Raw genomic sequence first — 25337 nt, 5'->3', positions numbered from 1 at the left:
TTTAGAAAATGTATTCTACGAATTTTTAGAACTATCTTATACAAGGAAATTGAATCCTAAATTAAAGGAAACAAAATATTTTGTATTCACTAATATCTAGAAATCATATATTTTTATTTTTAGTGAACGTGAGGTGTATATACAATATTAAATGAGAAGACTTTTTTAAAAAAGGAAAAAATAATATATGTTTTTGATTTTCTTAGATTTAAGAATATCTTTTTTTTTTTACAGAAATTTTTTATTTCCATATAATTTAAGTATTTTCCTATTCTAAAACCTAATATACCAAACTTAAAAAAAGAAGGCATAGATGGACAAATTTTTTAAAAAACATCATTTAAAATCAATTTTCCCTATTATAATTCATATTAGGTATATAACTCTATTAAAATTGAATTTCAAAAAGGAATAATTTAAGTTTTTTTTTGCTGTAATAGGAAAAAGGGAAAGAAAAAGGATAATTTAAGTAAACTAATCGTAGATAATATCGAATATTTTGGAAGATTAAATGATGATCAATAATTAGCATATCCAAACTCTAATTAATTTTTTGAGAACCATATGATATCAACTGATTATACTGGAATATATAATCAATTATTAGAATTTAAGCCGTGGTTCACTACAAGATAATTTATATTCTATAATAATGTTAGATAAATATAAATTAAATTTTTATTTACAAATTAAAATCGAACTTATTAAAACTGAGAAAAAACAAAGTTGTGTTGTTACTTGTTAGTGTATCAAAATTCAAAACCCAACAAGTGAAAGAGTAGGAAACTGATTAGTTTACATATATGATTCAACACCAAAAGAAAAAGAAGAAGAAGAAACAATGCATCTCAAAGACGAAATAACTTATGGAACAAGACAGGTTTGTATTGAGCAAGGGCTTGTCCGATCACCAGTCCAAACAACAGTCCAGGTCCAGAGCCTATTGCAGCTGCTTTCCAGTTCAACACGTGTTCTTCCTTTGGTAGTTCTGGCTCTTGTGTCTGTGGTGGTGGTGTTGATGGTGCCTTGAAACAACTCTCTTGAAGAGGAAGACCACAAAGATTGATATTCCCTTCAAAGGATGATTTTGGTTGGCCACTAATCTGTGTACTCTGTGGTATTTGACCGGTGAGTCTGTTATGTGACATGTTAACATATCCCAAGAACGTGAGGTCTCTTAGCTCTTGAGGTATATTTCCAGAGATTTTGTTTTGAGACAGATCCAATGACTCGAGTTGTTTGAGTTTGGCCAAAGACGATGGAACATGACCTGTGAAAGAGTTGTTAGATAAGTCCAGAACAATCAACGATTTCAAGAAACCTATTGATTCTGGAACCTGTCCTTCAAAACTGTTTCCTGAGAAATCGATTGATGTGTATGTGTCTGGGATCTTTCCCAACTCTATGCTTCGTCCTTTGATTCTCAAATGAACGGAAGGATAAGCCCAAAGTGGAGTCTCGTATTTAGAGTGTTCATCTCCTGTATACTCTGGCCAACGATAGCCTTGTGGGATATTAACCAAAGGTGCACTCCAATTCGCAAAGTAGTTTTGTGGCAGGCTCCCGTTGAAGCTGTTACGCGATATGTCGATTATCCGCAGTGCGGTAAACGAAAGAGAAATCTCAGGAGAAGATATAGGACCATGGAATCTGTTTGATCTCAGAACAATGACTTCAAGACTCCATAAATCCCTCAGCCAGAAAGGGAAAGTGTCGTTGATGCGGTTTCCTTCCACATTTAGAAACTTTAGGGTTGTGCAGTTTACTAGAGACCTTGGAAGCTTCCCACTTATTTGGTTGTGGCCAACATCAAGTAGTACTAAGCCATCTTCTATGTCCGGAAGTCTCCCAGTGAGGTTGTTGTTGCTGAGTTTCAACGCTTCTAGTCTTAGTGATGCATTTGTCAAACATCTTGGAATTGACCCACCGAAGTTGTTGTTTGATAGATCGAGGAGATTCAGTTTATATCTATTGCAGAATGCAAGAGGTATGCCTCCAGTGAAATAATTATTTGATGCATCCATGATGTTGACGTAAGGTGGAATAATAGGAAAAGATCCTTTGAAGGCATTTGAACTCAAATCTAACTGTGAAATCGACGAATTAAGGATTAGTTTTGGCGTACCTTCCAAGGAATCGATGGAGTTTTGAGAGAGATTTACATGGACCATAGAAGGCAGATTCCATAACAACTCAGGCACTTTCCCTTTAATTCTATTTTTGGAAATGTCCAACCACGATAGACCTTGTAAGTCCTTAACAAACATAGGGAACTCGGTGATGTTGCAGCTCGACAAGTATAGATGTGTCAAATTTTCCGGAGCCGTACCAACCACGGACACACTATTTCCGGAAAGATCCAAACGTTCTAGAGACTTGAAGAGCAATAAATCGAACTTGAATGTGTAGGGTGTCTTCTGAAAAGATAAGTCAAGATACACGAGGTTGGCTAATTTTGAGATAGGTTCGACGATTCGATGACTCAAAAAGTTATAGGCCATGTCTAAACCTAAAAAATCAGAGGTTGTAGAAGAATTTATCTTTTCAAGAGGGTCACTAAGATGGTTTTGGCGTAGGTCAAGAGAAAGTAGCAAAGGCATGGTGAATAGGTAAGAAGGAATGGTTCCCGAAAAATTATTATAAGATAGGTCTATATTTTCAAGAAGGGTTAAGTTACGTAGATGGGGAATACGACCGGTGAGCTTGTTATCTGAAAGGTATAAGTTTTTCAACCGGCTTAGGTTACTTATGGAGGATGGAACTTCTCCTATAAAACCATTTTTGCTAAGATCCAAGGATTCCAAGGAGGCGAGTCTGTCTAACCCGGATGGGATAGGGGACGAGTAAAAATGGTTTTCAGAGAGATCGAGGTACCTTAGGTGTTGGAATCTGAAAAGGCTACTATTAGCCTTGAGACTAGTGAGACATTGACGACCAAGGGACAGCGCGCTCACTACACCGGTATCGCTATCAAAGGAAACACCATCAAAAGAGTCAGAGTCTTTGGTCCAGGAGCTTATATTTGCTCTAGTGTCCCTTCGACTAAAGTAATCGAGTTTCCAAGTGAGGTCACAATCGAAGGATGGGAACTCATCCTTCAAAGCCAAGAGAATCTCAACTTGGTCGGGAGGGAAAGGGAACGGTAGAGTGTAAACGGAGTCGCTAGTCATAATGTAGGCGCAAAAGAGGAAACAAGTGATGAAGAAAACGGCCAAATGCGATTTCATCATACAAAACGAAAGAAAGGATTGCAAACCAAAAGTATGGAGGATTTGGATATATGAAGAACAAATTGGTATGGATGAGTTTGGTTTATTTTGCAATATAATTCTACTAATATACATGATGAAGATAACGAGTTAAGTCACATCGCAAGACTTGGGAATTTTGAGTCTCTCAACATGTAATTGACCACCTCACCACCACATATTCATTTCGACCAAGACTTGGTAGATGTAGGGAAATTTCGTTTACAATTTCAGGGAAGCTACAAATATAGAAAATCATCGATATTTCTAAAATTATTACGTGTATGTGTTTTTCTTTTTTTGTTTTGTGTCGGTGGATTACATACTTTTGGTGCATTGTCTTTTTTTGGTCTTCCATATTTTTTTTTTTAAATAGAACTTGAAGTGACAGGTGAACCAAAAAAAAAAAACAAAACAAACTTGAAGTGACCATAGTCGAGTAACAAGTAATAAATTTATTGAAAAAATGCACCATCATATTAAGGATTAATTAAGTTCAGCTCCGTATAAAGCGGTTATTAGAAGACTGATTTTAAAACATTTTAAAAATTTTGAGATTTTAAAAATTTTCGTAGATTCTAATAAATTTATTCAGAGTTTAGAGTTTAATAGATTCTTAAAAACTATAAGATGAATACTCCATTTGTTCAAATTGTAAGTTGTTTGATGTAAATCTACCCACATCCTCAATGTAATGATCCACATCGGCCAATCACCCTAATTAACTACATACATATAGCGATCATGAACATAATAAATATATGAATTAAAGTGAAAAATTTACAAAGAAAAATGAGTAAAAATGCATAGAAAATTAACGTTCTTAAAATATTAATCCAGTCTCATTTTTTACTATAAATGGAGAATTTAATGCATATCAAAATCTAAATAACTTAGACACATTTTAGAATCTAATAGTCCAATATTGCTTGCCATTTTACAAAATACATTCATTTTTTTGGTTATATTTTAAAATAATGCTATTTAGTTTTATACCTTATACAAGAACAAATATTTAAATACTAGGTATAAAAGCATGTACCTTTTTCCAAAATATTTACTAGACAATTACTTCATAGCTATTTTCCTTCCAAATTTAAAAAAAGAAAAAACCCTCAGATTTGTTTCTTCCGTTTCATATTTTCAACTTGATATCTCAAATAAAATATAAATAGGTGGAAGTTTTTGATCAAGTTATCGATGGATTCGTCACCAATATTGCGGGGAAAATCAAAGAAAGTGACGACCATGAGGACATTGGCATTATATCTCTTCCTTTGTACAACTCTATTCTCCATCACTTTCTTCTTATTCCTTGAGTTCTCTCAACACCATCAAAGATAACAAGGTTCTCTACTTCGAACCTCAACTAAGTAAGTTTAAATGTTCTTATTGTTGTTGAAATGCAGATCCACTTTGGCACATATATAGTTGTGTTATTAATTGTTGTCGCTGGTTTAGATTTGAAGGACTGTGCCTTGTCTAAAGGATAATGGATTCCAGACGAAAGAGGGTCGCTGTACTCAAACTCTACCTGTCCTAGGATACCCGACTCGAAAAACTGCTTTAAACATGGGAGACCAAACAGAGATTTCTTATTCTGGAGATGGAAACCCGAAGGCTGTGAACTACCAAGATTCAACCCCAAAGCTTTGCTCGATCTTGTTCGCGGCAAAAAGATGAACTTCATTGGTGATTCTGTGGCCAGAAACCACATGGAGTCTCTTCTCTGCCTCTTGTCAATGGTAAGACTCTGTTTGTAGAAGATCTTGTGACATAACTCCTTAAGAAATTGTGACTTAAGAAATCTTGTTTCTTCGCTTTGGTTGTTGCAGGAAGAAATTCCAAAAGATATATACAAGGATGCAGAAGACAGAAACAGGATATGATACTTTCGAAAACATGATTTCACTCTATCTACATCAAGGACTAAGTTTCTAGTGGCTGGATTTGAGAGGACTCGCGCTAACAAGACCAGAACAGGAATATATGATCTAGATGTCGGCAAGATCGATGAGCAATGGGCAAAGGATCTGCCAAATACAGACATTGCCATTGTTTCAGCTGGTCATTGGTTTTTCAGACCAATATACATACATAGAGGAGATGAGACAATTGGTTGCATCTTCTGTAATTTACCAAACATGACTCAGATTAGCTTGGAAGAAGGGCTTAAGCAGGTTTTCTCGGCTGCTTTAAAGCACATAAATGGATGTCATAACTGCAAAGACAACTTAGTGACGGTTCTCAGGACGTATTCGCCTTCCCATTTTGAGAATGGGACTTGGAACACTGGAGGAGCTTGTGGGAGGTCGAACCCTTTAAGGGTAAATGAAATCAACCAGAAGAGTAGCGATATGGAAATCAGAACATCTCAGATACATCAGCTTGAAGAGATTAAGCGTATCAGCTTAAAAAAGAGGAAGTTTGCGGTTTTGGATGTGACTAGGGTTATGCTCATGAGACCAGACGGGCACCCGAATTCTTACTGGGGAAATAAATGGATGAAGGGTTTCAATGACTGTACTCACTGGTGCTTGCCCGGACCAATCGATGCCTGGAGCGAGTTTCTCATGGCCATACTTAGCCAACTCAGGTAAATCTTGAGGATAAGAAATTTTAAAAAGTATAAGGTTATGTCTTTAATTCAATTCTCATAGCAACCTTTACAGGACATATACAAAACTGCACATACCTCGCATTGTTTCATGTAGACAAGATCATAGCCTGCAAAAAACATTGAGCAGACTAATAACAGTTTCCACCATTCTTAGTGTTCATGTGAAGACATAAAACATAAATATGTCCTGGGATCTTCCAAAGAATCTTAAAGTGCATAAACTCAAAATAGATGGCATAGAAACAAATCCACATCACGGAAAATTTCAACAGATCATTGCGATCTAAAAGACCACCTTGAAAAGACCTGGTCCAAGACTCCAGAGACTAAAAATTACAGAGAATTGAGATAGAAATGGAAACAGCTAACTTACTTACCAACCATGACTACAACACAAAGCTTCAATTGTATCCTACCAGTTAACTCTAGCAATCATAACATCATTGAGATCAAAACACATATCAACAATATAATAAGAGAACTAGCAAAGGTGAGACTGATAAATATAAATTCTCCAACTATTCCTTTAAAATTCCGAGTTCATAAACTCATAGTGGGAACTTCTAAAGATTCTCGAAGCTACATATTAAAGTGCATAAACTCAAAAGTGGATGTAATAGCTAAATTTCTTGAGCTACCATGACAACAACACAAAGCTTCTTTTGTGTTCTATCAGTGAACTCTAGAAATCATAACATCATTGAAAGTGAAAGTGAAGAAATTTCAGGTCAAAATACATATGAGAAAAGCTTGAAAGTGAAGAAATTTCACGTGGAATGAGACAGCTTAGATTGATAAATAGCAAATTCTCCAACTAATTCTTAGAAATTCAGTGTTTAAAAGTAAAGATCGATGCTTTACAATTACATGAAACAGTAAAGCTAAAATCAACAAACACAACACAGTAGACCAAAAAGATCAAGACTCCAAAGTGTTACCAAGAGGAAATGAGAAGACTTCACGAACAGGAGAAAACTCAACAAGACCAATCTCCATACCATAACCATTCACCGGAAGCTTCAAATCCCTCAAAACAGAGAAAGCCTCAGCCATACGAGACTTAGGAACATCAAGAGCCACAGGACAACACGGAACCCAAGAATCAACACGATAATCTTCACCAATCTCAACAGATTCTTTCTTCAACATATCACATAACTGAGACTGCAACTGAAGAAGCGACATAGACGGAATCGGAGACAGGAAGAGCACGTTGTTGTCGCTGGAGAAGCTGCCTATAGTGGAGAACGAGATCGAGATTGGTTCTTGCTTCGAGACGAAGCTTTTGATGAAGGATTCGAGCCTCGTTGAGTCGAAGAAAGAGGTGGAGAAGAGTGTTATGTGTGGACGAGACTCAGTGTTGATCAATTTGGTGCTGATTTGACGGCGAGCGAAGACGTTCCAAGCTTTCAAAACTTGGTTTTCGAGAGCTGGGTCGAAGTAAAGCTCGATTGCGTAGCCTTCTGACATTTGAAATCGAAGATCGGAGATGAAAAAACTCAAGACGGATCACGATCTAAAGGAATCAAAATCTGAGAATTCTGCTGCGAAGAGCAACAAAGGAAGATGGTGGAGTAAGAGATTTACTTACTCCAAAAGGGAAAGTGAGAAAAATAAATGAAACTTTCAGATTTGGTTTTCTGCATTTTAACCGGACTAAACCAAACTGAACCGAATCTTGTAACCTCCAAATTCTGATATAGCTCATCTTAGATATTTGCTAAACTGCTCAGAACATGAGGATTTTAAAGAATGTTTTGATTTGTGATACCGTTTTCATGATCACTTGATTCTATGGGGATTCAAAACTTGAAAGTCTAGAGCTTTCTTGTTCAGTCTTTGCTGTATGGATCTACGGTAGATTATTCACCATCTGGTTTAATTCTTGTAAAGGCCATGTCGCTTGAAACTTATTCACCAGTCTATGTCATCATGCGAGCCACATTGACTTACATCAATAACAATAAGAATCAGGATTCAAAAGAGGTGAGATCATTATATTTCCTCTCTTTGAATTTGAAAACATTTTGTCTCCTTCCATTTGTTGGTACTGCAAGTTTAACAACTTCTTCTTTGGCAGGTTCTCCAAGAAATTATGGTTTGTGAAAAAGTGCAGTGCACTGTCCTAACCGCATGTTCTGCTATTGATCATTCTGTAAAAATCCAATACTCAGATCTGCTTCCCCAAGGTTCTGAAAGTACTCTCATCAATGATGCATGCTTACAGGTTACAACTTCTATCGATATTATCAGTAACATAATAACTTTGCTGTCGTATAAATACTTATACATCTGCTATGATATCTGCAATTGGCTATACCGCATGTGTATTGTTTTTGTCAGGTTTCGTTGGAGGCCCATATTTTTCCTCAAAACCCGGTCATTCACACTGGAAATTTATTAAATTTTACTATAGCAGGTAAAATGTCAAACTGAATCTACATAAACAAAATGCATTTGGTCAATGTCTTACATCAAAGACACTTGTAAATATAGGGACGAATCATCAGATATCTGGTCAATGGGTTACATCAAACAGAAGTGTCCTATCTGTCAATGACGCATCTGGCCAAGCTAAAGCGATCACCGAAGGCTCTGCTCACGGTAATATATACCGATTTATCTTTTCATGCTCTTTTTTGTGCATCTATTGGATTTCTAAAGGACAGTAAGAGAGATGTTTTCTCTTGCTGCTAGGGGTATCAAAATGAGCTAGCTTCCTCAACTCGGTTCAACTCATGATGAGCTCTGGTCTTTTATGAGCCAGCTTAGCTCAACTCATTTATTATATGAGCTTCTATATATAAACTCGAACTCATATCATATTGATCATGAGCTAAATGAGCTAGCTCGCGATTTAATACCAAATAAATATAAATAACAATAATTATTCAAGTTTAAATAAATATTATAATAAATCATTCAAATGTTAAATATTGCAAATAAATCAAATAAAATTAACCTCAATTTTCAAATACTAAAATAAAACTAACTACTAAAACTTCAATTAAAATTAATTAAAGATGATGGAATGATTAAGAATCCATTATATGTTGAGAGTTTTTTTATAAGAAAAAAAAATTTATTTAATTTAATGGAAATGACATATATGCTACAAGTGTTATGCATATTTACAATACATATAATTTTAGTTGTAAGAAAAAATCGAGCTCATGAGTTAGCTCGTGTTCATTAAAACTCGCTTATATAATTTGCGATCTTAATTAAGCTCGATCATATAACTCATTTATTAAATGTACTTAAAAAATAAGCTCACGCTCATGAAAAATTGAGCTGAGCTAAACCAACTTGCGGCTCATTCTGACACCCTAACTTGCTGTTGATTTTTTTTCGCATCTACACAGTGATATTTGAAAGTCATGGGTTCAAATTTGGAAACACCATATGTCCTGCATCTGCACTTCTTATCGGAGAGGTGTCTGAAACTGGGTCAGAAAAGGTTATTAAATTTTTTAACTTCTTTGTAATTATGGAAAAAGTCCATATGCTTATTTGGATCTGTTTTGAAGGTGAATATAAGCTGTCTTTATTCGAAGTATTATTTATCAGTATATCAAGTCTCCTGCTAATCTTCTTTGTGATGAGTATCCTCATATTCTGTGCATTGAACTGACAAAGCTAAGTAGGAAAAGGAAGGAAAGGAAAATGAAATGAATCTTATGAATTACCTTTAAATAAGTGGTTCTTATGAGAATATGATATAGGCTTCAAACTCGACAAAGTCTTTGAAGTTATTTTGGGGTTTTTATGGCTTTCATTTGATTGAACGTAAGTAGTACATATTGTGAATTACTTTTATGGCTTTCATCTGATTTAATATTGAAGTAGAATTTCAAATCTTGAATATTTGAAAATTTGACACACATAAAAGAGAAGAGCAGGTTTTGTTTTGTTCAACACATAAGCACAAGCTGTTATTATATTTCTTTTTCTTTGACTTACATCAATAACTATAACAATATTGAAAACCTTTTTGTCTCCGTCTATTTGTTGCTACTGCAACTTATTCTCTGGCAATTTATACTTCAGCTCGCAACTTGCTTTAAAGGCTTTTCGATCTCTGATTACGTTTAAAGCCCAAACTCGCTATGTTTCTACAATGGGCCTAAAATTTACATTTATCTAATGGGCCTGAGTTAAGCCCATTATCTTAAAATCAGAGGTACGACGGAACAATGGTCGCCGTTTCTTAGAATCCTCTGCGATTACCTCACTCTCCGATTATAAACCCTAGCCGCGTCTTCTGGAAAATTCAATTTCAATTTCGCTGAGAAGATACAATCCAGAGGAAAAGATCATCTTTTTCCTTCTGGGTTGACGGATTCTGATGAAGAATTCTCAAAAGAGAGGACGCAAACACAAAAGACAAGATGCTTCATCGGCGGAAACCGCCGCCGGCGAAGTTAAAGAAGCTTCGGCTAACGAGGAATCGATACCTCAATCCCCTGAGCCAGCTTCAGCTTCCGAAGCCAACCCATCTCCGTCGCGACGCAACCGTGGGAGAGGGAAAAAGCGTAGACTAAACAACCAAGCAGAAGACAATAACCAGAGGACGTCGTCTCCGGAGCGTAGAGCTCGACACCATCACTCTGATCAGAATGGTGATTGTAGCAATGGGATGATTGTTTCAGCAATTACTGAATCGATTCCTGCTGCTCCGAGTTGGGAAACTGTGGTTAAAGTTGTACCTTCAATGGATGCTGTGGTTAAAGTCTTTTGTGTTCACACTGAGCCTAATTTCTCACTTCCATGGCAAAGGAAACGACAGTATAGTTCTGGTAGTAGTGGTTTCATTATTGGAGGGAGAAGAGTTTTGACTAATGCACATTCCGTTGAGCATCATACTCAAGTTAAACTCAAGAAGCGGGGTTCTGATACTAAGTATTTGGCGACAGTCTTGGCCATTGGAACTGAATGCGACATTGGTATGCATCTATTTTCTGTAGTTTGAGTCGCAATGGAAGTTTCAAATAGTCAGAATTAGGCATGTGATGTAACAATATCTCCATGGAAGCTGTCTATTGATTTTCTTCTATGATTACAGCTTTGTTCACAGTTACTGATGATTTATAATCTATGTTAGACTACCTTTAGTGTAATTTGTGTTGCTATGGAAGTTTTTTAGTAGTCCAGATTGATTGTTTACTATGGATTAGTTTCATTTACAAGTGTGAATTGTGAAATTTACTGTTATTGTCTATGGCTGACGTAATACACTGGGATTACAGCTTTGTTGACAGTTACGGATGATGAGTTTTGGGAAGGAGTATCTCCTGTGGAGTTTGGAGATTTACCAGCTTTGCAAGATGCTGTAACTGTGGTTGGTTATCCAATTGGTGGTGACACAATCTCGGTCACAAGTGGTGTTGTTTCACGTATGGAGATATTGTCTTATGTACATGGATCGACTGAGCTTTTGGGATTACAGGTTAGACACCACATTTCAAAGGTCCTTTTTAAGTTGCAATGGAAGTTTTGGGCGCTTACGAATAGTGTTTCTGTTTTTGATTTTTCAGATAGACGCAGCTATAAATTCTGGGAATTCTGGTGGTCCTGCATTTAACGACAAAGGAAAATGTGTTGGCATTGCCTTTCAGTCTTTGAAACATGAAGATGCCGAGAATATTGGTTATGTCATTCCCACACCAGTTATTGTACATTTCATTCAAGATTATGAGAAGCATGACAAATACACAGGTAGGTCTCACCAATGATTCTGTTTTTTGTATATCTACATCTTCTATTTTCTCATACTTGTACTGTTTTAGGTTTTCCTGTTCTTGGAATTGAGTGGCAGAAGATGGAAAACCCTGACTTGCGTAAGTCAATGGGCATGGAATCTCATCAAAAGGGAGTGAGGATAAGAAGAATTGAGCCAACTGCCCCAGAATCACAGGTTTTGAAGCCATCCGATATTATCCTTAGCTTTGACGGAGTTAACATTGCTAATGATGGAACTGGTAATAATTCTTACAGTTAGTTTACATAGTTAATCTTATCTCGGGTTAAGTCTAGACATTCATGGCTATATCATTTCTGTTTTTGTCTTGGGTATTTTTCAGTTCCATTTAGGCATGGAGAACGAATTGGCTTTAGCTATCTTATATCTCAAAAGTACACTGGAGACTCTGCTCTTGTGAAGGTTCTACGTAACAAAGAAATACTTGAGTTCAACATAAAACTTGCAATCCACAAGAGACTAATCCCTGCACACATAAGTGGCAAACCTCCTTCTTACTTCATCGTTGCTGGCTTTGTATTTACAACTGTCTCTGTTCCATATCTTCGATCTGAGGTCCTTAACTCCCTCTTTCCTTACTTTATCACTTTCTCTCATGCATCCATTCACAGTTTATATAACTATTTCCCAATAATATGTGTTGCAGTACGGAAAAGAATATGAATTCGACGCACCTGTCAAGCTATTGGAGAAGCATCTTCATGCAATGGCTCAATCCGTGGACGAGCAGCTTGTTGTAGTTTCGCAGGTTGGTTTCTCCTGTTTCATACAGTTAAGCAGTTATAATCATTCTTTCTGTCTGATGCCGAAGCCTCAACGCCCATATTTTTACTTGCAGGTTCTTGTTTCTGACATTAACATTGGTTACGAAGAGATTGTCAACACCCAGGTTAGTGGAATATCATTATCATTTGTCACTTTCTTTGATACGTCCCTCACTCTAAATGTTTAACCGCTGTGTAGGTTCTCGCCTTTAATGGAAAACCTGTGAAAAACTTGAAAGGTTTAGTTGAGATGGTGGAGAATTGTGAGGATGAATATATGAAGTTTAATCTAGATTATAATCAGGTATATTATTTTCTCATCCTCCCTAACTTTTAAACAAAACTTATAACAACTTTATATCTAAAAAATTCATTGGTGGTCTTTACAGATTGTTGTTCTGGACACTAAGACAGCAAAGGAAGCAACTTTAGATATTCTGACCACACATTGCATACCTTCTGCTATGTCTGATGATCTCAAGGCTGAAGAAAGAAACTGATGCAGAAGGGGGCACAACCATATAAAGGAGAGAGTGAGATTTTGGTCCATGGAAGGACACAGAAGCATAGGTTACTTCTTTATTCTGTTTGTTTTTGTATTTGGAAAAATATGCAGGAAGATATACGTTAGCTATTTTTATTTTTTTTGTCTCTTTTCTGTTTGAACTTCGTAGAACAATCATTTATACCCGAAAAAGAAAGCAAACAAAAAAAAGAGAAATGGATGAGATTATAAATGGTAAAGTGAACAATCGTATCATCCTCCAAAACAAAAATTCATCATAGAGCCTCGTTACCAACGTCGTTTCAGTCCAGACAACTATCTTAGGTATGGTTTGGAACATGAATAAAGTCGGATGAATCCTTTAATATTGTTTAACCAATGAACAAACCTTAGATCAAACACAATTATACTTTTCAATCATATCAAAAGACTTGACGGTCCAAATTTCACATGTTTATCGAGAAGCTAACCGTCTTGCGTATGGATTGGCGAATTATGTTTTTTCGTGTATTCTAGATTTACATTGGCTTAACTATTCCCCAAATTGTATTTCTTTAGTTTTGGCGGATGATGTTTAGAGAACTGCGCTTCCTCGAAGAATCCGATTTTAGTTCGTTTTGTTTTTAATAAATAAGGGAGACAATGTCTCATATCTTCTACCAAAAAAAATCATATCACCAAAATGCATCATACTCATCACACTTCTCTAAGCTCTTACCAAAGACACAACTACTACTCTGATGGCTTCTTCATAAAATACAAACTATTTTTTCTTTAACTCTCACAGCTACTAATTTTTAATAATCAAACTTCATGTAATAATGGTTAAATTGCAAATACAAAAAACTAATAACAATATGTATAATTGTCAAACTAATTTTATACCTTAAAAACTATATATATCAACCGTAATTGCTCAAAGTCGCACCACAACTTGTGGAAGTGGGCCCTCAGTTCTTTTCACATGAGATTTTTTTTTTTTGAGAGAAAGAAAGTGATAATAATATATTTCATTTTTATATCCATACTCCATAATTCAAAGATTTGGTAATCAATACGTATTTTTAGTTTGAATTATATTAAACTTTTATGAAAAACGACTTTTAAATGAAGAAATATGTAGTTACAAAGAGGCTTGAGTATTTGACTTGTGAATTATACTTTGTTTTTGGACATATTATTTAGTGTGGATATCACTTGTTAATTCTTTTCTTTTTGTACAAAATTTGTTGATTATTATTTATTTTACCTTTGATTACTCACATCCATATATTCCTTTAATATATTAATTATATTGTTCTATGTAATCCTTTTAATTATGTCATTTGATTATGTTATGTGCTTATTGTATCATTCCATTCAATAATACAACAGCAATACTTTTCTACATGGTATCAGAGCAGGTTTTACTCTCGAGTTTTGATCGTTTTTTTTTTTTGAATAATAATCGTTCTTTTTTAATTTCTTTTAAGCCAAGTGCTTCCACTATCTTATTTCACATAAACCTCTAGATCTAAGCTCTCGAGCTTCTTTTTATTCAAATCTATCAATTTAGACCTCTAAATCTAAGCCAAATGCTTCTTCTTTTTAATTTGTTTTTAACGCCAAAAGTGCTTCCATCATTCATGCTTATCATAAGCCTTTGAATCTAAGCCAAAATTGCGGTTTTTAATTTTTCTTAAAAAAAAAACTTATTCACAATTTTCTTTTTCTAAGCTAAATGCTTCTTTCAGTTTATCTTTATCTATATGCTTCCATACGATTAATATCGTTCCAACCTCCACACAACATGTGCTCCGTTTTACAGTAAATCCGTGCAAACACATGGATTTTTTTTTCTATGCTTCTTCAATCCCATATATTCATCAACGATGTCAATCTCAAGACATTGCTTCTGCTGTCTACATACACTTCATCACCGTCTTGAGATTGAGGAGGCGTATCATCATACCACCTATGATTACTCATATCCATATATTCCTCTAATATTAATTATATTGTTCTATCTAATCCCTTTAATTATATCATTTGATTATGTTCTGTGCTTATATATAAGTTGTATCATTCCATTCAATAATACAACAACAGTACTTTTGTACACTTTATACTAACTTTTCCTATTAAGTTTTTTGAAGTACCAACACAAAATCAAAACTCATAGAAAAAACAATTAGTCAATTTTATATTTAATTAAACTGATTAAAATAGTTGACTAGAAAGTTTTTGTTTCTTTTTTTTTTTGGTTGAATAAAAGGTCTACAATTGAAATGATGTTATATTAAAAACTAGTCGGTTGCCCGCGCGCTACGCGCGGGAGTTTATTCTATTGTTTATGAGTAATTGGTTCGTATTTTATTTTCTACTTAAATTTTCACTATACCATACTTTTTTTTAAAACTTAGATTATGTTTGTATAGAAAACCTATTAAGTGTGAGCTTCATTAGTTGTTGAGAAATTAAGTGTGTATAGTATAAGGCGAAGTGTGAGTGTAAACGGAAGAGCGGTGGAGAATCATTGAGAAACTCATAAACATGTGCTATTAGGGTTTTTACCAGATATAGATATAGATATTAATATTGTGGGACTTTTAAATATGTTGGCCCGAAATTTGAAAATGATTTGTGAGTTTCGGGTGGATTGTTGTATTTTTTATTGTTTACATTATCTCTTTATATATTGTCATAAGTTTTTTTTTGTTTTACATTTTTTTTTGGATTTGATGTAATTTATATCTCGTTATGATCATTTTTATACTAATATATATTTGTTTCTGATTTTATGTTTTATATAATTTTCGTTTTTTCATATGGAACAATTTTTAAATTTAACATATTAGTATAATTTACTTTATATTTGGTTTATTTCATTTAATATTGTTTATTTATTTTAATTTTTAATTTTTATTAAATATAGTTAACTTTTTATTTTGTTTAATAGTTTAACATATGGGTTGTATTGGAAAATATTAGTTAAATTCATATTGGAAACCTTTAAATAATTTTTTGGTTTTTTTTTACCTTTTTATACGTTTTTTTAAATGATAATTCATGTTTCGTTCCTACCTATCTCATTTATGTTGGAAAATTTTGTGAGACATAAATTAGATAGATTTATATACTCAAAATTTCTTACTTTTGGTTCTATTACCGTTAAATCTCATTATAAAGGTTTAAATTGTGTAAATATAATCGAATTTTTTGTCATATTATTTTTAATTGATATTTTAAACACTTAAAAACTATAATCTATTATTTATATATTTGTTATAATAATCGATAATTAGTAAGTTTTTTTTTAACTTTTTAATCAATTATCTTTTTTAGTTTTATAATGTATAATATAAGAAAAGACTTTTCATATTCCTTTTTGGAAAACTTATTTACATAGGTCTAAATCTTAAAATTATATGATAAAATGATATAATAAATTTTAAAATTAAATAATAAAATAAGATGGATGATGATTAGGATGATGATGTGGCTTAAGGAGAAGAGAGAAAAAGTTAACTTTATATATATAGATGACTAATAAGAATAAGGGGGGTGTATTGAACTGCATATTTTAGGAGATTTGGTGAGATTTTAATATTTTAGAATTTTGAGAGATTTGAGTGTAGATTGTAGAATTTTGGGTTATTTGTTAAGATTTTAAAAAGAAAATAACTTGTGATTTGGTGAGATTTGATTATTAATTTTAAGTGACTTTAGGATATTTATGGATAATTTTTAACGTTGATAACTTTAAAAAAAAAAAAAAAAGCTAGGAATAGTGTGATTCGATCACCTAGGAAATCAGTGAGCAGGAGTACAGTCCGATTATAGTAGAAGAACATCATTGAAGAATGTGGTAAAGACATCATTAAACTGGATCAAGTTGCTGGCAAAGACAACATTATTAAAGAATCACATTTACCTACGATTCTTTCACACTTTGGTAATTTTAAGAGAAAAATAGGCATTGTAGCCAAAGAAAACAAAGCATTTCTTATAGTAGAAGTATTGGATATATAAATATAAAAAATCCCAACAGAAAAAGATAAACAATATAATATAAATCACGGTAATAGTAATGAATCATGACCCCATATTCATGGCATATGTCCACATGGTTGCCGCTATAGTTGCTCTCCAGTTATTAGCAAGCACTCTTTGTTGGTCTTGAGTACCATGAAGCTGTTCTTCCTCATTATTCTCATCATCATATCTTTCATCAACATCAGTTTCTTCCTCATTATTCCCATCTTCGTCCGGAAGAAACAAGTCTGAACGACATTCTCTACGAAGATAATTATGTAAAACAACACAGGCAAGTACTAACTCTACTTGCGTCTTATATGGAAAGGGTGGTGCAGATGCTTGACATAAACTTCAACGCAAGGCTTGGAGATTTCGGTCTGGCCAGACTCACGGAGCATAATAAGAGCCCTGTCTCAACTTTGACCGCTGGCACAATGGGTTATCTGGCACCAGAGTATCTCCAGTACGGCGCTGTAACTGAGAAAACAGATACTTTTAGCTACGGAGTGGTGATTCTAGAGGTAGCTTGTGGAAGAAGGCCAATAGATAAAGAACCAGAGAGTCAAAAGACAGTGAATCTAGTGGATTGGGTATGGAGATTACACAGTGAAGGAAGAGTTGTTGAAGCTGTAGATGAGAGGTTGAAAGGTGAGTTTGATGAAGAAATGATGAAGAAACTGTTGATTGTGGGTCTTAAATGTGCTCACCCAAATAGTAATGAGAGACCATCGATGAGACGTGTTCTTCAGATACTTAACAACGAGGTTGAGCCAAGTCCTCTTAACAATGAAGAAGGAGACACTATCGTGTACGTCGTATCTTGTTAGTATATCTTTTGGTATTCTTTCATTTTGATAGATATATTTTTTTTTTTCATTTGATTTTGTATAACACTATGTGTGACCTTTGGTTCAATGATTATATATTGAACGAGTAGGTTTCTGTTTTCATATAAACCCATCTAGAATCTAGAATAAATTGGATTTGTTTCAGTACAGAGCAATAAGAAAAAGCAAAAAAAACTCAGTTTCAAGATCATTATAGAGTGATCAAGTTACGTACCTTACTTGATAGTGAAGAAACCTTGTTGAAGCAATCAGAGTATAGCATACGCTCAGGACACGGTCACATTCACATAACAATTGAAGCTGAGAATGGTCCCTGAGATTATTAAGATGAAAAAGAGAGGAAAGAGAGGATTCTTACGAAGGAGTGAGAGAGATGATGATATGAGTGAAACAGGTTAATGATAGATAGATAGATACCTTTGTTCAAAAGCGCCAAAATGATAATGATTATATAATCGCACCATCATCAATAACACATAGGCCACATCTCTATATACATTCTCATATAGATATGCACGATATTTATATATATTAGGTTGTGTGTGTAAACAAAGGACTTTTTATACCCCATGTGTTCGTTGACTCTCATTAGGCTTCGTGTTTTTGGCTTAGGCGTATGACGTGCGAAGCTAGCTTCCAACCGATGACGTGCGAGACACACCATCCCCAATGATTTCGATGTTTTTGGTTTAGGCGTATCGTATTAGCAAATGATCATTTGTTTTTTTTTTTAATTGGTTTCATACCTCCTTTTTAAAATCTTTCAAAGTTTCACCTATAAAAGTGTGATTTATCAGTCATATCTTTTAACTAAAAATATTAGAAAAGTCTTCTAAAATCACAATCAGTAGTTTTTAAAAGAAAACTTGTGATATTTTGAATAACAGTATATTTGAAATGAAATTTATAAATTATTAATTGAATAACAAGAGATTGTGAATGACTTTAAATGATTTCTATAAATTTCATATTCAATAACATAGGATTTCATAAGAGTTTTTAAAATGACCAATTGAATAACAGAGAATTTTAAGAGTACTTTAAAATCTCCTAAAATATGCAGTTCAATACACCCCCATAAGTGTTTTGAAAAAAGTGTTTTAAAAACAAATGACTAGTATTGACTAGAAAGTAGCGAGTGTTTGAAATATATATATATATATATATATATATATATATATATATTAAAACTTAGTTATAACGTGTGACATAGATATAGATTTAGATTAGAAAAGATAAACAATTTATATAACTAAGTTTTGTAATTTTATTTAACAAATCTAAGATATTAGAAGAGAAGATAAAATTAAATTTATCTTTACCCTCTGGTGTCTATAGATATATAGGGACCATCTTATAATGGATCCAATACATAAGAAAAACCCTAATTAAGTTTACCCATTAAATTAGCCAAACACATTAAATTAAATTTTATTGCAAGACTTAATTATATAATGAGAAATGTAGAACTAGAATCACTCATAGACAAACAAAAAAAAAACATAATGGATAGATCGTGATGATAATAATAATAATCATTTATTTTTAATAACATGATGGATCCAAGCTTTTTTCCTTGTGAGCTGAAAAGATTTTAAGACAACAAACTTTTCGCTGAAGCGATAAAAGCATCAACAATGCGAAGCCATACTCGACGCCAAGAACAATCAAAACACATAAGCAATACAATGCATATCAATGCGACCACATAAACTGAAGCACTGCTATAATAAAAGACCAACATGTCAATAGCAGCATCATTTTCTTCTTCTAGGCTCACAGCTTCCTTTGAGTTTCGTTTAGGCTCACAGATTATATTGGTCGGTGGTCCACAAAGAAGAGGATTGCGTAAGTAACTGTTCTCACTGAAGGTGTCAAATTGTCTTCCTCGGGGAATGATTCCTGATAAACTGTTGTGAGACACGTCAAACACACTAAGAGAAGTAAGGCTGGTTAGCTGGTAAGGAATGCTTCCATGTAACATGTTGTAAGATAGATCAAGGCTCTCAATATTCTTCAGTTTGGAGAAGGTGGACGGTATCGAACTCGACAATAAATTGTGAGATAGATTCAAGACTTTTATTTCTTGGAGATCTCCAAGCTCTGTTGGGATGACACCACTTAATTTGTTGTTCGACAGATCCATCCCATAAATATAATCAAGTATTCCCGTTCTGGCAAAACCTCCTCCAGAACTATAAGATTCATACCTTTGCTTCATCGTAAAAGTGATTCCAATTTTTTCAGATATCTCTGAAATAGGATTTACCTCAAGCTTCTCTATCACGAACGTTGATTTGTAGAATTCTAACTGAAAGCGCTCAACAGAAAAATCTACCCCATAGATCTCATGGAGATTGGTAAACGGCTCATCTCCAAACGTTAAATTAAAGAGGCATGAAGGTATGGAACCATTCAACTTGTTATTTGAAAGATCTAAAACACTGATTTCGCTTAAATCACATAGCTGCCTCGGAATATGTCCTGTTAGATTGTTCCCCCTCAACAAAAGAAAACTTATGTCATTGGTATTATTGACAATAACTTCAGGGATACTCCCAGAGAGTTTATTGTTCTGTAAAGAAAGTATCTTGACGACACCTTCAACCAATGTGTGTGGAATTGGTCCTGTGAAGTTATTGTTGTGGAGGAACAAATACCTCACTCCCATATGTGGCGGTAAGCCCCCAGATAATATGTTTCCAGATAAGTCAAGAGATCCAAGAACGGGGAAATCCACCAAAGAATGTGGTATTGTACCTTCTAAGAAATTGTTTGATAAAAATAAGAAGGTCAAACGAGATAACTTAGATATCCAGCTTGGAATACCACCTGTGAGAAAATTGTTAGACATGTCAAGGAATGACAATGTACTGTTGGAGCTCAGCAAACCAACTCCTATCTTCCCCGTGAATAAGTTGTTATCGATTATCAACATGCACAAGGAAGTGAAGCTTGTTTCTCTTGGAAGAAAAGGGCCGCTAAATTTGTTGTTAGAGAGCGTCAAGTACTTCAGTGAAAAACAACCCTTGAGAAAGCTTCTAGGTAGCTTCCCGGAGAAGTTATTATAAGACAAGTCCAACAATGAAATGTTCTTCATCTCACCCATAGACGACGGGAATTTCCCTTGGAATCCATTATACGAGCCATTCATTTCTACTAGATTCGGAAGTGCACGACCAATAATATCAGGGAACATCCCACTAACATGGTTTGTTGAAAGATCCAAAACCTGCAAATTATGATGTACAATGATTGTAGGCATCTGAAAGATTGTGAAAGAATTATTCTGCAACTGTAAGACTCCAAGTTTTGAGTTATTCGCCAACAACCAGGTAGGAATGTATCCAGATAATTTGTTGTTGGATAGATCAACTAGACGCAGGTTCTTCTGGTATACGAGAAAGGAAGGGATTTTCTCCAAATTGCAAAATCGTAGTACAATGACACTCAATTGAACTTTTGGATGCCATGTGCTTTCCGTCTCTAGTTTTACCATATCAGATGTTGATGAAAGTTTGAAGACCTTGAGCTTTGTGAGGTTGGCGAGTGGATTGAGATAGAATAAGCCTGTGAAGTTGTTATCTAGCAAGGATAGATATTCGAGGAACTCAAGGCTACTGAAACTAGACGGTAGATTTCCACTTAATTGGTTGGATGAGAGATCAAGAACCCGTAGCTTGTTCAAGCTACCTAAACAAGGAGGAATCTTGCCAACAAAATAGTTTCCACTGATATCAAGCTCACGTAGATTCTTCATTTTACAAACTACAATAAGAAAATAATTTGGAAAACAAAAAGATATAATGAGAATAATAAAGAGTAGTTAGTTATATTCGTCTCGTGAAGGTGAAGCAAACAAAGGTCACCTTCTATTGGTATAGGTCGAGGTCCGTCCAAAAAACTAAGAGTTTGAGAGAGACTCAAGACTTCTAAGCTTGTCAAATTCTTTAGTTCTGAAATAATGTAAAAGCCAACGAATTGTTAAAACTTTCGAAATATAAATAAGCTATATTCATATTAAATGCCATACATATAAAAGAAAGTTAAAACCATGCTTGCCTTGTATTTGCATTGAGCTAAAATAATTGGAACTTAGATCCAGAGCTTTCAGCTTTTTTAGGTGAGTCAGCTCTGCTCCAAGACAAAGAGACACAACCAAAGACATCTCTAGTTATAATATGACCAATGACATCTAGTCATCTAACGTATTCAGCAATTATGTTAAAAGAAGTTATATTCAGAAAATAAAATGACCAATGACATCTAACGTATATGTTACCTGGAATTGAACCGTTCAAATAATTTCCACTTATATCCAACAGCTCCAAGTTTTTTAGTTCTGAAAGGGAGTCCATGAGTATATGAGAATACTAACTAAGAACTGCGATTAAGACATAAATAAATGCAGAAACAACCAACGAAGCATACCAAGAAAAGGAAAGATGCTGTTGTTGAATGCATTGGAAGAGAGATCCAGAATCTCAAGGTATTTTAATTTCTTAAAGCTTTTATAACCTGCAAACAAATATCTCATTTTAACAAATATTCTAATGTTTCAACACTGTGGAAAAGCCTGGAATTAATACCTTCAACATCATCAAAGAAGCCATTGAATGAGTTAATGTTATTGCCCCCAGATAAGTTAAGACTTCGAACCTCTTCAAAGGGATGCAGCATAGAAAGATTTAGGAGACGGTTTCCTAAGTATGTATGACTAATGGAAATCCCGATAACCCGCCCGCTTGTATGATTGCACTCGATGCCCTTCCACCGGCAACAATCAGTGCTCTTCGTGTCATTAGACCAAGTAGGGAGATAATAGTCGGCGGGAACATAGTCACCTACATCATTTGAGACTATGTATTTCTTGAGTTCCAACAAAGCTTTTCTTTCTTTCTCAATGCAACTTTTGCATTCATGTAGCTGTTGTAACAGTAATATCACACATATCAAATATTTCCACAAGGAAAGCTTCGATTTCATTGCAAATAAGATATTAAGGAAAAATGTAATGAACTCTAAAACAATTTAAGACCACAGTTATATAAGCATTTAACAAGTAGTCTCTACCACCACAATTTGAGAGAGAGAGAGAGAGAGAGAGAGTTCACATCAACTACGTACGACCACAATCGTTTACTTTGAAATTTTATGGTAAGACAAGTCAAAGTCTTTATAGAAAACAACCATAATGGAATGATGTATGTGTGGCTTAAGACCCATACACATCTACCACAAACTAAATCTACGGAAGAAGTCATGCAAACTCAGTTATCGCATTTAAACTATCATCAATTGATAAAAGGCCGACACAATTTTCTTAAGTCTATTCTTATCGAGATTTTGCTATTTTTTATATAACGAATGTTATTTGTATTGCAGTCTATATTCTTGTATACTATAACAAGAGAAAATCATCTTTATTATAATGAGAATAATATTTTCAGAATACATAGATTATTTAATCAATATAACTACGTAAGTTTACTATCAAATTATATGTTACTTCATGGAAATAACTCAGTTCATGGAAGACAAGTAGCTTGATAATATATTATCTCCCTTGGTTACATGTATGTATTTGTAATGCGAACATAATTAAGAAAAAGAAGAAGAAAATTCTATAACAAACAATACGTAAACGGTTTTGGTTTTTTCGATGCTTTCTCCCGTTAAACTCTTCTTAAAACATTTGGAAAGAAACTTATGAGTTTTGGACTTTATTTTTGGTGGTACAGTAATACATTGTTCATATAACATCACTTATTAAATTAAATCAAAGTAAATATTAAATAATTTGCTTTTTTAATTAACCAATAGAGGAGCTCTATGTGATGGAGACGATTCTATGGTTCCTAAAATATTGTCTTCTTTGGCTTTACCCCACAACACCATGTAAAATCCTATTGATACTAATATCCCTCCCATCACACTGTGTAATCAAACAAAAAAAGAGGCAAACATATAAGATTAGACATAGTGAAAACTAGCTAATATCATGAACACAAACTAATGTAAGTTTGTGTTATATATATATACTAGAAAGTTGCCCACGCGATGCGTGAGTTATATATGAAATATTAATTTGAAATAGAAATTGAAAACTACATTAAGATATGTATAGTTTATAAGTAATTGTTAATATAAAACATATTTGTGTACATTATAAACCGTAAAAGTAAATAAAATATATATTTGAAAAATATGAAACCGAATGAGATCAAAACAAAGTACTACAAATTAGCACATACATAATATAGTAGGCAATTGTAAATTGATGTTAATTTTTTGTGTGTACATTGTTAATATTAAAAGTAAACAAAACTCACATAATTTATGAGTATTGGTTAATATTAAACTTTGCAAAATATCAATTTAAAATATTTCACCTAAGATATATGATTTTTTAGACCTTACTTAGAAATTTTTTTTCAATTTAGAAAATATTTCACCTGAGATATAAGAGCTTTTAATCTATAATTATGTAAACACTAAAAAGATAAAGATGAAGATTATTTGAAAAAAGAACTTTGATATTTTTCATTCTAATTGATTAGAAAAGAAGCTCACATATACGTAGATGAGATCCTTTTTTATTTATTAAGAGTTATTTTATGTAGAATTTGTTCAGAATAAAACTAATATTGAAACCATTTAAGAACAAACATAAATATTTACATAACTATAAAAGCTAAAGAAATGAATTTATATTAAAAAGGCATCACATGTTTACATCAACATTAACAAAGAAGATGAACGAATATATCTGTCTATTATATGTACATGAAAACAATCATGAAATGCTCTTAAGTAATCGAATTTATGTTCGGTCTCTCTAAGAAAATCTAACTTCGGTTAAATATTTATATTGTTATGAAAAGAAAGACTATTATTTAGAACAAATGATTAAATATGATATTAGTGTAGAGTGTAGGGTGGATATGATATTATTGTATAACTCATACCTTATTGAATATTAAGATTTTAGTGAAGTTCATTAATTTATAAAATGTAATAAAAATGTAATAGGATTTAAATAAATGTAAATTTTTTTGTAAAATAGATGTTTTAATTATGTGATGTACGGGTCATATATGCAATATGAAATTTTATTATAAATAATCTTCTTCTTTTTGGCAAAAGAACTTTAGGTATTAAAAATTGGATTCAGAAGTAGATGTCAAGTTATATTTATAGGAAAAAAAAGACTTTAGTTATACCTTTTGCTTTACACAGATGAATTTTGGATCCCAATTAATAATTTTACTCATAATAATTTTATTTTAATTGTTACCTAATTATATGATTATTTGGAAATAAGATTGACATAATTTTTTAGTTAGAAAAAAATGAAAATAATTAATTAAAAATAAAGGATAACACGTGTCATCAACAGAGAGCGCCAAATGTCGTAACGTGGTGAAAAGTTAGAAAAAACCTTGTTCAATTGATGAATGAATTAAACTAAATTTAACTTTTATGAACTGTATGATTAAAAAAAAATTAACGACCAATTTTTAAAACCAAGTACTTTTTGTTTCTTTTTAAACAGTTAGACCTCAAATTTTAAA

At 33.4% G+C, this 25337-nt stretch overlaps 6 protein-coding genes across 6 annotated transcripts in view; 2 read left to right on the top strand and 4 right to left on the bottom strand.

The window, feature by feature from the left end:
• Positions 1–800: 800 nt before the first annotated feature.
• On the bottom strand, positions 801–3286 carry LOC17878310 (receptor like protein 42). Its single transcript, XM_006283081.2, has one exon. The coding sequence runs from the start codon at positions 3228–3230 to the stop codon at positions 849–851; it is 2382 nt and encodes a 793-aa protein (XP_006283143.1). The 5' UTR covers positions 3231–3286; the 3' UTR covers positions 801–848.
• Positions 3287–5039: 1753 nt separating this feature from the next.
• Positions 5040–5848, top strand: LOC17879479 (protein ALTERED XYLOGLUCAN 4-like). The gene has a single exon (XM_023779815.1). It carries the CDS (start codon positions 5393–5395, stop codon positions 5846–5848), a length of 456 nt encoding a protein of 151 aa, XP_023635583.1. The 5' UTR covers positions 5040–5392.
• Positions 5849–6544: 696 nt separating this feature from the next.
• Positions 6545–7473, bottom strand: LOC17879528. The gene has a single exon (XM_006284541.2). The coding sequence runs from the start codon at positions 7336–7338 to the stop codon at positions 6787–6789; it is 552 nt and encodes a 183-aa protein (XP_006284603.1). The 5' UTR covers positions 7339–7473; the 3' UTR covers positions 6545–6786.
• Positions 7474–10105: 2632 nt separating this feature from the next.
• LOC17877639 (protease Do-like 9) lies at positions 10106–13145 on the top strand. The gene is made up of 9 exons (XM_006283325.2): positions 10106–10814; positions 11118–11317; positions 11406–11586; positions 11658–11849; positions 11952–12184; positions 12276–12377; positions 12468–12518; positions 12593–12697; positions 12783–13145. Exons 1-9 carry the CDS (start codon positions 10217–10219, stop codon positions 12891–12893), a joined length of 1773 nt encoding a protein of 590 aa, XP_006283387.1. The 5' UTR covers positions 10106–10216; the 3' UTR covers positions 12894–13145.
• A 6178-nt stretch (positions 13146–19323) lies between these two features.
• Positions 19324–22749, bottom strand: LOC17878263 (receptor-like protein 12). Its single transcript, XM_006282476.2, has 6 exons — positions 22353–22749; positions 22195–22281; positions 22046–22105; positions 21826–21897; positions 21633–21719; positions 19324–21531 (listed from the first exon to the last, which is right to left on the bottom strand). The coding sequence occupies exons 1-6, from the start codon at positions 22747–22749 to the stop codon at positions 19358–19360; spliced, it is 2877 nt and encodes a 958-aa protein (XP_006282538.1). The 3' UTR covers positions 19324–19357.
• Positions 22750–23491: 742 nt separating this feature from the next.
• LOC17878954 (WAT1-related protein At5g40210) overlaps positions 23492–25337 on the bottom strand; it is a 5792-nt gene continuing 3946 nt past the window's right edge. The window contains exon 7 of the mRNA XM_006285837.2: positions 23492–23698. Within this exon, the coding sequence (XP_006285899.2) occupies positions 23572–23698 (127 nt within the window). The 3' untranslated portion in view covers positions 23492–23571. The remainder of the gene's footprint in view (positions 23699–25337) is intronic.

This window comes from Capsella rubella, unplaced genomic scaffold (genome assembly GCF_000375325.1).
Source record: "Capsella rubella cultivar Monte Gargano unplaced genomic scaffold, Caprub1_0 scaffold_7, whole genome shotgun sequence".
In the NCBI taxonomy this organism is placed as follows: domain Eukaryota; kingdom Viridiplantae; phylum Streptophyta; class Magnoliopsida; order Brassicales; family Brassicaceae; genus Capsella; species Capsella rubella.
Note: the sequence above shows the minus strand (reverse complement) of the source record. Positions and strands in the feature narration are given on the sequence as shown.